General features: G+C 39.4%; 1 protein-coding gene across 4 annotated transcripts in view; it reads left to right on the forward strand.

Annotated features, from left to right (window-relative positions):
- Positions 1–3,299: 3,299 nt before the first annotated feature.
- Positions 3,300–15,591, forward strand: part of AHCYL2 (adenosylhomocysteinase like 2) — a 156,459-nt gene continuing 144,167 nt past the window's right edge. For 2 of the 4 annotated variants that reach the window (XM_007504287.3, XM_007504290.3), the window contains exon 1: positions 3,302–3,831. In XM_007504287.3, the coding sequence (XP_007504349.2) occupies positions 3,418–3,831 (414 nt within the window). In that variant the 5' untranslated portion in view covers positions 3,302–3,417. Of the gene's footprint in view, positions 3,832–15,591 lie in introns of all 4 variants that reach the window. The other 2 variants (XM_007504289.3, XM_007504288.3) reach the window with 2 other exon arrangements.

Consider the following 15,591-nt stretch of genomic DNA (forward strand, 5'->3'; position numbering starts at 1 on the left):
TATGGAACACTCTCCTATACTATACACAGTATGAGTAGGCAAAGTGGGAAACACACATAGCATGGGGACACATTGGCCAAAGCAACTCACCCTTCTAGCTCTGCAGATGGACTTTCTCTTCTCATGAATTCCTCATGTGGATCCCCATGGGAATAGCATTTCTGCTGGATTAATCACATGGTTAAGCTCTTTCTCTGCTCCTCTTTGTACTTCAGTTGCCAATGTCTAGGGCTGGCTATCTTCTTGACATTTAGAGTTCATATCTCCTCAGGGCTGCTTCCTACCTCATCTAGTAGACCTGCTCAATGCTGGGTAGTAGTGTTGAAGAGCTCAGAAGAGCTCATTGCAAGATATGACTGATGGGGGAAGAAAGCAAAAGAAATTCCTGCCTTTCCCCACCCACCTTCAAAGAGCAATTCCATTTCAAGAAGGATTCTTGTTTATTGTTCACAAAAGTATGTTTTACTTTTTAAAAGGCTACCAGGGGCTTGGTTCATGCTTCAGCTAGCCAATGGTAAACCCTCTAATTCCATAGCACTTTACCAAAATCCTGCCTCATACCCTCAGGCATGATAAATATAGACATTTTCTTTCCATTTGAAACCACAATACTTTTTGTCTGATAGCTTCCTCTTGTATTCTATAACTTCATTGCCTGAACCTAGAAGGGGAGAGGAAATTTTATGAGAGTTTCTTGGTTAACACCCCTCTGACCACCTGATTCCTACTATACTTGGATCTTGAAGTTGGAGATGAAATTACACTACTGCAGTTGGAATTGGTCTGAATGCATGGGGGTGTGGTGGGGTGAAATGATTCTTCCTATTGTGGTTCAGAGAGTCCTATGTCTATATTTCACCATTATCTTCTCCTAGCCTGTGGTGCATAGGATGACCCTTCTCCTTTACTTAGCCCCAGGTTGCTACCCACTTAGCTTTCTTCATCTACACCTTGAATTTTCTTCCAAGTTCAGTGAGGGTGATGACAGAAGCTATACCTTTTCCAAGCAGGCCTGTAACTGAAGTTGGATTGTCCTTTGTGCCATTACCACCCCCTTTCCTTCTCCTTCCTCTTCATTAAACTGTTCTCTACCTGCTATATCCCATACACATTGTTTTTGCCCCAGGCAAAAAAAAAATTCCTGGTTACCATTTTGCATGAAATGAAGGTCACAGTATTTACCAGGGAGAAACAGGGAATACATTGCTTTTGGAGTCTGGATTGCAAAGTAATCAAGAGAAAGTATACTTTCTCAGTTTTACTTTTTTCCAGCTGCTAAATGAAGAGAATGATTCTCTTCTTTTTTCCTATCAAAAATAAAGTAAGAAAACGAATGTGATGATTAAGGAACTCCTTTGAAGAATGGTATGCATTTAGGACAAATGGGAGTTATTAAACTGGAACAAGGCCTTGGGCTGAATAGCTAAGGAAGGAGAAGCTATGTTGGCAATGTGTACCTGTAACGGAAGGGGAGACTGGGGTGGGAAAGAACAGGAAGTCACAAGCCAAGCTCAGGTAACCAATCCTTTTGGCATTCCAGGTAGGCAGCTGCTGCCCGCTTTGTCTGCTGGACACCAGGTGGCTACATGCAAGCTCCTCTATGTACTTTCAGGGGAAAGAGGGAGATAAATCAGTTATAGAACTGCTAATCCCTATCAACAGCTGGAAGATGGAGCTCTGGACTAGTTCTTTGGAAGAGGAAGGAAATTCTCTCCAAATTTCAGGTGGTATGGAGAGAAAGCTGAAAGGAAGGAGGCCTAGCATCTGGGCTTTGTGGAAATGAAAGTGCTCAGTGGACTTTCAAGTAGTCATGCCTGCCATAGCTAATGAATTGAGGGACATGGAACTAGGGACTGGGCCATTGGATGATTTCATCCTAAAAGCATAGGATTTAAGCTGGAAGGTACTTTAAAGATCATCTAACTGAATGCCCTCATTTTCCATATGAGAAAACTAAGACCCAGAAAAGGTTAAGTAACTTGATCATTGCCAAAAAGATTATAAGAGTGATAGTGATGGTAGTAGGGATGGCATAATCTTCACCAAGTAGGTGGGTTAAGTTATTAGGCAGAGATCTAAAGGGTCTTAGGGCAAGCTATTACCTCCCTCAATCCTGTTGAAAATGTGCAAAATTTGCCCCCTTGGACAACATACAATTATCTTTTGGGATTGTAGTCAAGCTCCTGTTCTCTTGAAATAGAAACTACTTCCCCTTTTCTGAGTTCCAGTTTCCTTTTCTATAGTTTAGTGCGTGAGACTTGTGGGGCTGAGCAATGAAGACGTTTGAAGCTAATTTTGCTCAGGAAGGTTCATATCCATAATAATTCCAGCAATGGAGAAATACTTTGCTGTCTCTGGAGAGCGCCTTCTGTTAGGTAAGTGGTCCACAGGGAGCAGTTTATTTTGTTTGAAGTAGAACTATTGAAGTTTAGGGCAGGGGTTTAATGACCCATTTTACATCTGATAAACAGATTTTTCAGGACCCCAGATTTCACAAACAGTCCAAAAACCAGGAGAGGTAAAGTTTCCACTGAAGGAATATGGGATTTGGCCCCACAAGGTCTGGAAATCTCAGGTCTGCCACTTACTCCCTGTGTAACCTTGATAAAGTCAGAACTTGCCTGGACTTTAGCTCCTCATCAGTAAAAATGGAGGAAGTAAGGCTAGGTGACCTCTAAATTCCCTTCTAGCATTGAGCTGGTTCCCATGTTCTTTCAGCCAGTGTTCCAACTCTCAGCTATGCTCCCTCAACCCTAGCCCATGACATCGTGGCCTTTCCTTTAAATGCGAGGCACGGAAATATAAACGTGTCCAATTTGGAAATTCATATTGTCAGAGCAGCAATTCATCCTTTTCATCATTCCTCTCTCCTTCGCATGTGCTTTACGGTTATCTTTCCCTTTAAATCGCATCTCCTTTGGATGCCCTCACCTCTCCTTAGCCTCACATCTCAGCCAACCTCGTTCCCTTTCCTTTCGCTGCCCCGCCCCTCGGGAGTCTAAATTGAACCCCTCCCAGATAGAAGGAGCCAAGTTCCGCGGGCGTGGCCGAATACGAACTACAATTCTCGTGGGGCCTTGCGCGCTAGTCCTCCCTTTGCGCGCGCAGAGCACGTCGGGGGCTGAGGTCCCGGCATCCCTTCTGGTGCGCGTGGAGCCCAGGGCAAGCGCACTACAGGTCCCGTGGCGCCGCGCGAGCAGGGAGCGGGGGCGGGGCTGGGAGCCGGGGAAAGGGTGGGGTGGGGTGGGGTGGGAGGAGAGTGAAGGAGGAGGAGGCGGAGGCGGAGGAGGACCGGGAGTGGGATGGGGGAGGGGAAGAGGCGAGGGGGGCGGGGCCGAGTGGGAGCTGGAGTCTGAGGCGGCAGTGGTGGCGGCAGCGGCAGCGACAGCGGCAGCAGCGGGAGTAGCGGAGACGGCGATGTCGGTGCAGGTCGTGTCAGCAGCTGCTGCCACCAAGGTGCCCGAGGTGGAGCTGAAGGACCTGAGCCCCCCGGATCCCGAGCCGCAGCTCGGGATGAGCGCGGCAGCCGTGGCCGCCATGGCCCCTCCGGCGGGCGCCGGGGACCCCGAAACTCCGGCCCCGGCCCCGGCCCCGGCCCCGACCCCGGCCCTTGCTCCGGCTCTGGCTCCGGCTCTGGCCCCGGAGCGGGCCCCAGCCCCCGGCCCCGCCGTTCTCAGCCCCGCCGCCGCCCCTCCAGCCGGGAAGGTGCCGCAGGCGTCGGCCATGAAGCGAAGCGACCCGCATCATCAGCACCAGCGACATCGCGACGGCGGTGAGGCCCTGGTCAGCCCCGACGGCACAGTCACCGAGGCGCCTCGCACGGTCAAGAAGGTACCTGGGCCCGGGCCGCCGGCGCGGGGGCTGGGGCTGGGGGAGGCGCGGGGCAACCTGGGTGGGGGAGTCCGAGCCCCGGGGAGCCCTGCCGGGGGTCACACACCCCGATTCCCTTCGGTGCCGGGAACCTTGGCTCCCAGTGACAGGACCATGTGTTCTTGTAAGTGTCAGGGGGAGGAGCGCTCCCCCACCCCCTCCTCCTCTTCCTCCCTTGGCTCCCTTCAGCTTGTGGTGGAGTATCCACTCTGCCCTCTCCCCTCCCCCCCCCCCAATCACTGATATTCTCTCTATCTCTAAATCTCTGTCTCTGTTCCTCTCTGTCTGTGTCTCTTTTCTTTCCTTTCCCTCTTTCCCTTCCCCCCTTACCTCCCGTATCTTTTTTATTTTTTGTTCCCTCCTTCCCCTTTCTCCTGTCCTCTCCCTCTTGAGCCCTTCCTTCTTCCTTTCTGCTGCCCCATTCCTAATTGAATGTCTTTCTTCCTATCTACTGGGGAATGATGAGCATGGGATTATTTACTCCATGAGACCTTAACCTTTTTGCTATCATGAACTCCTCTGGCTATCTCGTGAAGCCTATGCAATCTTCTCAGATTAATGTTTTTAATGAATAAGATAAACACATAGAATTACCAAGGAAACCAATTATATTGAAATAAAAAAGTCATCCCTCCTTTATCCAACTTCATAGATTTCCTGAAATCTATTCATGAACCTCCAAGGAGTCACTGGACCCCAGTTTAAGAACTTTTGCTCTAGAGAGATTTCTTTAACAGTATGGATGGATGGCCTCAGCCACTTCCTAGCTGTGTGATCCTGGGCAAGTCACTTGACCCCCATTGCCTAGCCCTTACCACTCTTCTGCCTTGGAGCCAATACACAGTATTGACTCCAAGACGGAAGGTAAGGGTTTTAAAAAAACAAAAACAACTCAGTAGGGATGTAGAGACCTTTTCCTGCTTGGAGAAAGAGAAGCCACTTTACCAGACTGAGCCTTCCAGCTTTATAAACACCTACTACTGGGGTTAATCTTATCTTTGCATCTCTAGTGGTTGTTCTAGTAGTCTCCTTCAATGATGACTTCTCTCTTCCTTTCTGCCCACCATTTTCAGTGAACTCAATATGTTCTATGTCTCAAAACATTATAGTACCTTTTGCCTTTTTTCTTGTCCAGAGGGGAGGGTAAGGAAGAGATTCCTTTTATTCTTGGTTTTATTGAGATTTATGCTCTTTTTACCCATTTGCTGGTATATAGGATTCTCAATTCTGTGTGGTGAAAATAAGTTTTTTTCTTGAGTATCCCTTCTCATGACCTGACCATGTAGTAGGAAAAAATGTCCACAGAGCCTCAGAGAAAGGAGTAATTTGTGGGCATCGCTGTCACAAGTATCAATTTCTTCATTAAATGCCCTTGGTAAAAATTGGCTGCCTGTGCTCTTTTCCTGTCTTTTAAACTGAAATGACAGTCATAATGGTTTGTACTCTAGTTAGAACTGCTGGATTTTTCCTGTCAGGTGCCTTGAGTCCCTGACCAGATATTCTATCTCTTGCCTCCTTTGTGATATGTAGAACTGATTCACTTTTTTCTTTTGCTTTGACTAGTGATACATTTAAATGCTATTTATCTTTAAGATCTCATTGTTTTTGTTTTAGACAGAATTTGGCCAAATAGTACTTCATAAGAAAGATGTGCAATTTGGCTTCTTCATTGTGGACTCTTGATTTAGTGGATGAATTTAGTGACTCATTGAAGTTTTTTTCCTTTAATTCTTTTCACTTGAGGCAGTTCTCTTTTCATTCCCTTAACTGTAAAATTCTGAGTACAGGTAGGAAATGTCTAGTATTGTCAGAGGATGCCACAAGTACTTGTTTCCTTCTATTCAAGATAATTATTTTGTCTTTTTGTCACATCAACACTTCTATTTAAAATTTCTTTTAAGCTTTTGTACCTCTTTAAAAATAATTTCATTGAAAAATCTTATTTTAAAAACATTGTTACCACTTTGCAAAGCTGACCCCCCCAATAGGATCTTCCCTTTCGATAAAGTACAGTTAAACAAAACTAATCATGCCTAACAGTATACCTATGAATCATCCTGCAATTGTAGTCTGCCACCTCCCAGCCAGGAGACAAGAAGCATGCCTCACTATCAAGTCCCCTGAAATCATCATTGGGTATTGCTTTGATCAGAGTTCTGAAGTCTTTCATTGCTGTTTTCCTTTAAATGTTCAGGTTTGGTTTACATATTCTGTATCATTTTTATATAAACCGTTCCAGGTTCTTTTGAATTCTTCATTGATGTTTATCAATGTTTGTTCAGCTATTCCTTAGTCACTTGCTCCTTACTTCATTAACAATTCTTTTGCTACTCCAAAGAAAAATGTTTCTATAGACATTTTTTTCACACATGGGACTTTTTTCTGGACTTCTTTAAAGCTTTATTTCCTGGTTGCCATGTAGCAGGTTAGACTGGATGGAGCCCATTACCTTCATGTTTGTAGCACTTAAATAAAATATTTGCATTATATTCTAACCAAGTTGATCTGTTGTTTATCTGAACAAATTTCCTTCTCTTATGATTTCCTCCTCTTTTGTATTTGTCTATGAAAGGGGAATGTGAATATAAGTTACAATTGGTATGAGCACACCGGAGGAAAATTATCAGATAAATGAATAAGAGAGTGGTATGATGAAAATGTAAATTTGGGTTTTGATGATTTCTCACTTCCATGTGTGGTTTTTTTTCACAATTTAACATATTTCATATCAACATATTAACATATTTAACATATATAACATATTAACATAACACATATTAACAATCACAATTTAACATATTTTATGCCTGGAGACTGGATGAGAGAATCACCATAACCCTCAAACCAATTCCCTAATACAAGACCCAGCTTGAAACAGCTAGGTACATTTCAAAAGCTTAAAAATTCACTAGGGAAAAAAAAAAATTTTCAACTTGGTAAAATTAGACTCTTTGTTTAAAAAAAATTTTAGAGCCTTTTGACCATTCTACTTTGTCACTGAATATCAAGTTGCCATTGTACCATTCTTCACATTATCCATAATTAGTATTGAGATTAGAATTTATTCCACAGTTTTCTAGAAAAGCAAGAAGTCAACCTTGCAAAATCTTTTTGCACTTGCTGATGGCACTAAAACTTTAAAACTGGGAAGTTGAACATATCAAACTTGGTCATAGAAGGAACATAATGAAGGATATTTTTAAGTCTTTGCACAGAATCTTGTCTTTTTCCTGGTTGATAAGTTGTTTAAATAACAATAAATCCATAAAATTCCACAGGGTTATATGTTAATCTTACTAGTGATAGAGTTTTGATTGAAAATCTCATTTTGATTTGCTCAGTTTCTCCATGGTTCTCTTGTGGTCTCTCTAAATGATCATTATGACCTTCACTCCTAGCTGCACTTATTACAATGTAGGAAGGATTGAGGATAAGGAAATGTTTGCCTTTGACTTTGTAGCCAGTGACTTGCTCTTTTCTTTTTCTTTTATGTCGGGTCACAGGCTTATTTATTTTATGTCACTTTTCCATTGCTCCTTTTCCCCAATTCTATTCATGTATTTGCTGACTTTGTATTTAGTTCCACTATGGCATTCAGCTACACATGAGGGGAAAAAGTCCAGCTTTCTGTAGGGCCCTGAATTCCCAAGTGTGGTGGGTAATGAGAATAAATATATGGTTTTCAGGTTTGACATACCTTATCTTTGGAGCTTACCTCCATTTTATCAATTTAAATAGTGAACTGGTCCCAGCTTTTATTCTAATATAATGTTTTTCTCCCCAGTGTAGATAGCTCTTAGAGGTTTTCTACAAAGCCAAGAATTTTTAGAAGGAGAAATTATTTGTGAAATGGAAGGAAGATGCTTTAACATGAAAGGAATAACAGCAGTTGAAAGGATTTTCTTTCAGTTAGGGAGAATTAAGAACATCTAATTATTTAGAGAGCAAGGCAAATTGACTTCAAAGGAGAATTTCAAAATTCTCAAACTAAACCCAAGAATCTTGCCTGGTTTGTGTTTATATAACTACTGTTGATGAACACATATGACCATATGGTTTACTTTGTTCTTGATAGATCCATCAGGTATTTGTCACTGACTGAAAATGTCTCACTAGTGTTTAACCTTGCCCTTGTTGTCATCAGGGAAGAAAGAACTAGGTTATATTGTGGTGGTTTTGCCTGTAGTTCTCTGAGCTTTTGATTTGATTAATTTTCAGTGAGTGAAACGTGAGTATTTTAGATCTAGGCATGAGAATTTGAAAAATTGAAAAGATTCTATAATATGGGAAGTATGTATTCCTTAGAACTGAGTGAGTCAAATAGCCATTTGACTTATACCGTCTAACTCTCATTTTCCAGAAGCTGCAACCCAACTTTTGGGCTAGTTCTAGAAAATCCTTTTGAGTCTTAAGTGAATCCCAAAAGGTTTCTTGACTAGGGCATTCTAAATCTAGTCTGATCCAGTTCTGATATCTGGATTTGGACAAAACCAGCTTAGAACTAGATAAAGATTTTAGAATTCCTTACTTATTTCTTCATCTCATAGATGAGGCTGCTGAGACACATAAAGGTTAAGTGATTTGTCCAAGATCACAAAACTAATTACTGTGAGTTCTGTTTATTTTAGGATCATCTGAAGCTTGTTTGTTGGAACTGAATGGAGGCTCTTTAGAACAGAGATGACCCAGGATTTATATGGATACTTCTCTCCTTGTTTCCCCTACCTTCTTGCTCAAGATCACTAGGGCACATTCTCATATCTCTCCTGGGTAGGAATTAAACTTGTCTCTAGGTTTTGGCATAAAGTAAAGTGTAATTTAGTTCTTTTAAGAGTTTTAGGGAGGTGACAATCAGCTAACATTTAAGTGCCTCCTCTGTGTTAGAGCTTTGTGTTAATTTAAAGAAACCCCAAAAGAAAACAAATAGGCTCAGCTCTGAAGGAACTCATAGTCTAATAGGGGAGACAATATGCAAACAATTATGTAAAAAATAAGCTATATACAGGATAAATTGAGAGCGATAGTTTTCCCCTCTCTTATTTTCTTTTCCAATTATGTGTAAAAAATTTTTTAACATTCATTTAAAACATTTTTTAGTTCCTAATTCTGTCCTTTTCTCCCTTTCCTTCCCCCTTCTTAAGAAGGCACAAAAATTTAAAATAGGTTATGCATGTGCAGTCACGCAAAACATATTTCCATATTAGCCAAGTTGCAAAAGAAAACATAAAAAAAAAACCTCAAGAAAAAGACAAGAAACGCTTTGATCTGCATTCAGACTTCATCAGTTCTTTCCCTGGAAAGCATTTTTCATCATAAATCCTTCAGAATTATCTTAGATCATTGTATTGTTGAGAATAGCTAAGTCAATCACAGTTGAGAATTATACAATATTGCTGTTCTTGTTTACAATGTTCTCTTGGTTCTGCTCACTTCACTTTGTATCAGTTCATGTAAATTCAGCTTTTTTTGAAATCATACTAGATAGCAGTTATTCTGAAAAAAAGATTTTAGGATTTTTGTGGATTATAAATTCAGTATGAATTAGCAGCATAATAGGGAACTTGGATTACATTGAGAGGCATAATTTCTGGGAATTTGGAAGTGATAGACTTAAAGTACAACTTGTTATTATTGTTTGTTTTTGAAGAGGTCTAGTGACAACACCAGGTGATGACTTGCTCATAAATTAGATTTAATTGAGGCAGAGTTGTGCAAAGGCATCAGCCTCACTTTCTCTTCCAATCATCAAAGTCTTGTGGTAAGGCTCATTAGACCTCATATAAAGTTCAGTTCTGAGCACCATGGTTTAAGAAGTACACTGTTAGTGAGTAACCAGGTGGCTCAATGGATTGAGAGCCAGGCCTAGAGACAGGAGATTCTGAGTTCAAATTTGGTCTCAGATACTTCCTAGCATTGTGACTCTGGGCAAGTCTCTTAACCTCCATTAATCTAGCCTTTACCACTCTTCTGCCTTGGAACCAATACACAGTATTGATTCTAAGAAAGAAGGTAAGAGTTTAAAAAAAATACATTGTTAGATGAGAGGGCAATCTGAGGTTAACTAGGATAATAGAGGGACTTTGGGTCATGACATGAGGACCTGTTAAAGGAACTTGTATTTTTATGTTGGAAAAAGGAAACTTGGGATATAATAACTGTGTTTAAGTATTTGAAGAACTTTCATGTGGAGGAAGGATTGAACTCGTACTGTTTGACTCTACAAGACAGAACCAGAAACTATGGGTATAAGTTACAAAAAGGAAAATTTAGCTTTGATGCTAAGAAAAATTTAATAACAATTCAAATTGTCCAATAGTGGAATGGTCCATCTCAAAAGGTCTAGTTGTTTCTTCTTGGAGGCATTCAAGTATGGGCTGTACTTATTGGGTATGTTATAGTGGGTATTCTCTTGTCTGTGGATTAGTCTAAGATGACTGTTGAGGTACCTTCCAATTCTCAAATTCTTTGATTTTGTGATTCTAAATGCATCTTAACTGACCAGCTGATAAATGTGAGGAAGGCTGACAAAAAATTTGTTGGTCAATCTATAAGCTTCACTAAGCCAAAGGCCTTAGTTAACAAAGGAGCATGTACTGAGGACAAAGCTAGGACTAAGTAGCTATTTAAATTAAATTCTGAATGCCAGGTAAATTTCAGCACTCTTCTTTGTATACCACAGCTTTTTATTAGCTTTACTAGGATGATCTTAGGGACCAAAATGGTTTAAATAGGATATTCTTTCTTAGAAGAAAAATACATACTAAGAATTCATATGCCTCTTTACTCAGTCATAAGACATGTTTCCCTTTCCTTTTTAGGGCAAATATTTGGAGGAGTTTTGCTCTTAAAACAATGTCATCAATTTTAAGACACTCTGTTGATAAATCTTTGTTAGCTTTATGGCTAATTATCACCCCAGGTTTCTACAAAATCACAGAAACATTAGCCAAAGCCTAAAACATCTACAGGTAAATAAGGAAAAACATTCTTGCTGGGAAGCTTCTCTCATAAAGGTCTTATTTCTAAGATGTATAGATAACTGATTCAGATTTATAAAAATAACTTTTCATCAGTTGCCATAGATTTAATTACTATATCTATGCTGATGATTCTCAAAATTCTGACCCAGTCTCTCTACTGATTTCTAATCTTACATCCCCAAATGCCTTTCAGACATCTCAAACAGGATGTCTATGGACACCTTAAACTCTATATTTCTAAAATGGAATTCAATATCTTTTATCCTAAACCTTTCCCCTAACCCTGTTCCTTTCCCCTCTTACTGTAGAGGGCAAGACTATGTTCTTAGTCTCTCAGGCTCACAACTCATTAGTCATTTTGGATGCCTCTTGATCTCTCCCCATCTCCAATCTGTTGCCATCATCTTTGCAACATTCCTCAAATTCCCCCTGTTCTCTCCTCTGACACTGACACTGCACCTAGTGCAGGCCCTTATTACCACAAACCTGGATTATTGCAATAGGGTGCTGGTGGGTTTGCTTGTCTCAGGTCTCTCCCCATTCCAATCTACTCTCCATTCAGCCACTAAGGGGATTTTCTTGAAGTGCAGGTCTGATAATGCCAACTTCCCCTCCCCTCAATAAAACTCCAGTGGCTCCCTAATACCCTTCAGGATTATATCCAAAATGCTGTCATTCAAAGCTCTTTATGACCTAGTCTCCTTCCTTTCTAGATTTCTCAATCCAGTGATATAGGACTTCTTCTTGCTCCATAAACAAGACACTCCATCTTTTATGAACTTTTTTTTTAACTGTCTACCATGCTTTGGATACTCTCTCTTATCTTTGCTTACTAGCCTCCCTGACTTCCTTTAAATCCCAACTAAGATTCCATCTTTTACTAAAGCCTTCCTCAATACTTCCTAATCTAGTTAACCGTCCCTCTATTAATTATTTCCTATTTATCTATCTATAGCTTATTTGTATATATTTGACTATAAGTTGTCTCCCCTATTTGATGGTTAGCTCTTTAAAGGCAGATATGGTGTTTTTCCTCTTTTTATATTTGTGGTGCTTTGTATACTGCTTGGTTCATAGTAGACACTTAATAAATTGCTTATTGATTGATTCCCCAGTTAATAAGTGGTCAAAGCATATAAACTGACAGTCCTCAAGAAATCCAAGGTCTCAAAAGCCACATCAAAGAAATACTCTGAATTACTAATGATTAGAAAACTGCAAATTAAACAACTCTTAAGATTCTACTTCACCTTTGTCAAATTGGCAAAAAAAAAAAGACAAATGCTGGAGGGGCTGTGAGAAAGCAGGTAGAGTAGTGCACTATGATTGGAGCTATGAATTGGTCGAGCTATTCTGAAAGGACATTTGGAACTGTGCCCCAGAAGTTACTAAATTGCATATTCTTTGACTCAGTAATACCCATTTGGCCTATACCCCAAAGAGATAAAAGGAAGAGGGAAAGGACCCATATTTACAAAAAATATTTATAGGAGCTTTTTGTGATATTGAAGAATTAGAAACTGAGAGGATGTCCATCAATTGGGGAATGGCTGGACAAATTGTGGTATATAAGTGTGATGAAATCGCATTGTACTGTTAAGAAATGAGAAAGGTGCTAGTTTCAGAGAAACATGACAACTTATGTGAACTGATGCAGAATGACACGAGCAAAACCTGAAGAACAATTATATAACAACAATATTTTGAAGATAGCTGAAGGCCTAGGAATTCTTAACTTCTCTAGCATTTGACACAATTGGCCATTTTCTCCCATATATTCCTTTCTAATTTTTCTTCAATAATGATCAGACATAGCTCCAGAGGACTAATGATGAAACCTGCCTTCTGATTAAGAAGTGATGAACTTAAGCACATATTGTGATTTATTTTTCTGGATATGGCCAATGTTTTACATGATTACACATACGAAAATAAAACAAAAGTTTAAAAAGTCTAAATCTTCTAAAAATATATAGAAATAGCTGTTCTTTATGCTTAGAGCATTACAGATATTTGCTTTTATTCTCCTGTGTTGTGAAAGTGATGGAGATAGCTCTAATACAAGTGTTGAATGTATAAAAGAACAACAAATTTGGTAAAATTTAATTTACTGTGACCAACTATGAGGAAAAATCCCTCCAATTAAGGATGAATAGCCAGCAATTTCTAGAGTAGTAGTTCTTAGCTTGGGGTTAGTGAACTTAAAACATTTTTTGAATAACTCTCTCTCTCTCTTTTTTTTTTTAATAAACCCCTACCTTCTGTCTTAGAATTAATACTGTGTTTTGGTTCTAAGGCAGAAGAGTGGTAAGGGCTAGATAATGGGGGGTCAAGTGACTTCCCCAGGGTCACACAGCTAGGAAGTGGCTGAGGCCAGATTTGAACCTAGGACCTCCCATCTCTAGGCCTGGCTCTCAATCCACTGAGCCACCCAGCTGCCCCCTTGAATAACTATCTTTCAATATGATTGGTTTCCTTTGCAATCCTCTATATTTTTGTGTTTTTAAAGTATATCCTGATTAACCTGCAGGTTTTACCAAACTGCCTAAGAGGTCATGATACAAAAAAATTCAAAGTCAAGTTCTAAAAAGTTTCAAGGAAGAAAACATCATTGAAGTTTATTTTTATTCATTCTCTTCTTCCTACATCACAGAAACTTTAGACTCAATTCTCCATCAGGCTTTAGTGCACAGGTAATGGAAAAATTAAAAATCCCAAATTTCATTAATGAAAGTCAAATGAAAATGAAGTTTGAACAAACTAGCTTTTCTATCCTAGTTTATGAGTTTAAAAATAACAAGTAAGCTGGGAATAAATATCATAATAATTAGATTAGAGAATCAGAGTCAGAAATGCTCTAAGTAGCTAAATGACTCAGACTTCAGTTTCCTTGTCCAAATTATAAGAATGAAACCTGAAGGTATTATGATAATAAATGAGATAGTGGGTTATGTCCATTAAATCCTTTGTTTACAAAGATAGCTAACAAAAAAATTCATAATATGTAGTGAGACTGCAATGAGTCCTTCAAAAAATAGTAGGACAGGGAGTACAAAGGCTGTATTGTTTTTAGTCACAAGTCTATATCAAAGTACTTGATTAAACTTGGACTACAAGTGTCTACGTCTTAAATATGTATTTAAAGCCCATGCTACCTACTATTTCAGCCTGACCCAAATGTGCAACGGTGAAACTTGAAGGACATTGAGGTTCTACCCCAATTCATAAGATAGATATATGAAGTGGGAGTACCTATGAATAACTTCTAACTTACCTCTGTTTCTGTTAGCCCTTTGGGTGGGGAAAGTTAGGGCATTTAGATATTTGAAGTACAACTTTATTATGACCCAAACAGAAAAGGAATGGGAATGACAGTAATAAACAATTTTCATCACTGAATATTATATTTGAAACTCAAAGGAAATGTAATTGTGTTTCATTCACTATGAATCTGATTTATATCCTTCAGCATCTCAAACATGAAATGCATATTTTGTTCAACCATATAATAGGCTAACAAGCTATACTACTGACATTATTAGGACAGTTACATCTAAAACTAGATCTCTTACTCTGGGTTCTAGCTTCATTCTCTTTCAGGTCATCATCTTAATCAGAGAGTGCTGTTGTCTGAGTAGTCTATAAGTCCTTTTGATATTATGCTGCCAAGTGCTGATTCGTATGATTTTTGGAGGTACAAGAATAGGCATGGCAACAAACTTCAAATTAGGATTTCAAGTAAGTTTTCTAGCAAGTCAGGGGTTTTCAGAGTTGGCATAGTACTAGAGATTCTTCTTATGGAAGACAATGGATTTCATTAGGGACAATTTAATAGATTTGTAATAACTCTATGCTAATTAGGTGAATTCTTATAAATTCCTCCCAGTGTTAACATCAAATGTAGTCTCATGTTGAATTTAATAAAACTTATATTAGGATAGAATATAAAAGGATGGCCCCTAAGGTGGCCACACACTTCTCAAATTTACCAGTCAGAAGATGTTTTACAAATGTAGGTTTTCCATTACCTCCATCACTCAATTACTAAAAGTTTGATCTGAATTCAGGGTTCTCTTTGGATGGTCATAATGACGATTCTTCCAGAAGCATCTCCATTTCCACCTGAAGTTTTACTTTAGTTTCTCATTATATTGCTTGATCATCATTTGATCTGCAGTGATTTTTAGATGTTTTCTGGAATAGATATGTAGGAGTTGGATTGCCTGTCTCCATCTTGGCCAGAAATACCAGTAAGCTTTTAATTGCTAAATCTAATGTTTTCTCAGTGCTCCCCATTCTTAACCTCTCTAGCATTTGACACTATTGGCCATTTTCTCCCATATATTCCTTTTTAATTTTTCTTCAATAAGCTTTCTCAGTTCTCCTTCCTGTCTTATTCTGCCTTCTCAGCCTCTCAGATCTTCCTCTATATCACATTCACTAACTGTGAATATTAAGGTTCTATCTTGATGGATTCATTTCTTTGTATAATCTTTCACTTGGTGATCTTATTATTTGGGTTCAATTGTCATGTCTACACAGATAATTCCCATATTTATTTATTCACCCCTGTTTTCTAACCCAGGTTCCAAGTCTGCATCATTAATTACCTGCTGAACATTTTGAACTTCATGTCCCATCAGCTTCTCAAACTCAATGTGTCTAGTACAAAACTCACTGTTGTATCCTTCCATCCTCTGAACTTCCAGTCATCCAAGTTCTCATTACCATCCTCCACACC

The sequence above is a fragment of the Monodelphis domestica genome, chromosome 5 (assembly GCF_027887165.1).
Source record: "Monodelphis domestica isolate mMonDom1 chromosome 5, mMonDom1.pri, whole genome shotgun sequence".
NCBI classification, from domain to species: domain Eukaryota; kingdom Metazoa; phylum Chordata; class Mammalia; order Didelphimorphia; family Didelphidae; genus Monodelphis; species Monodelphis domestica.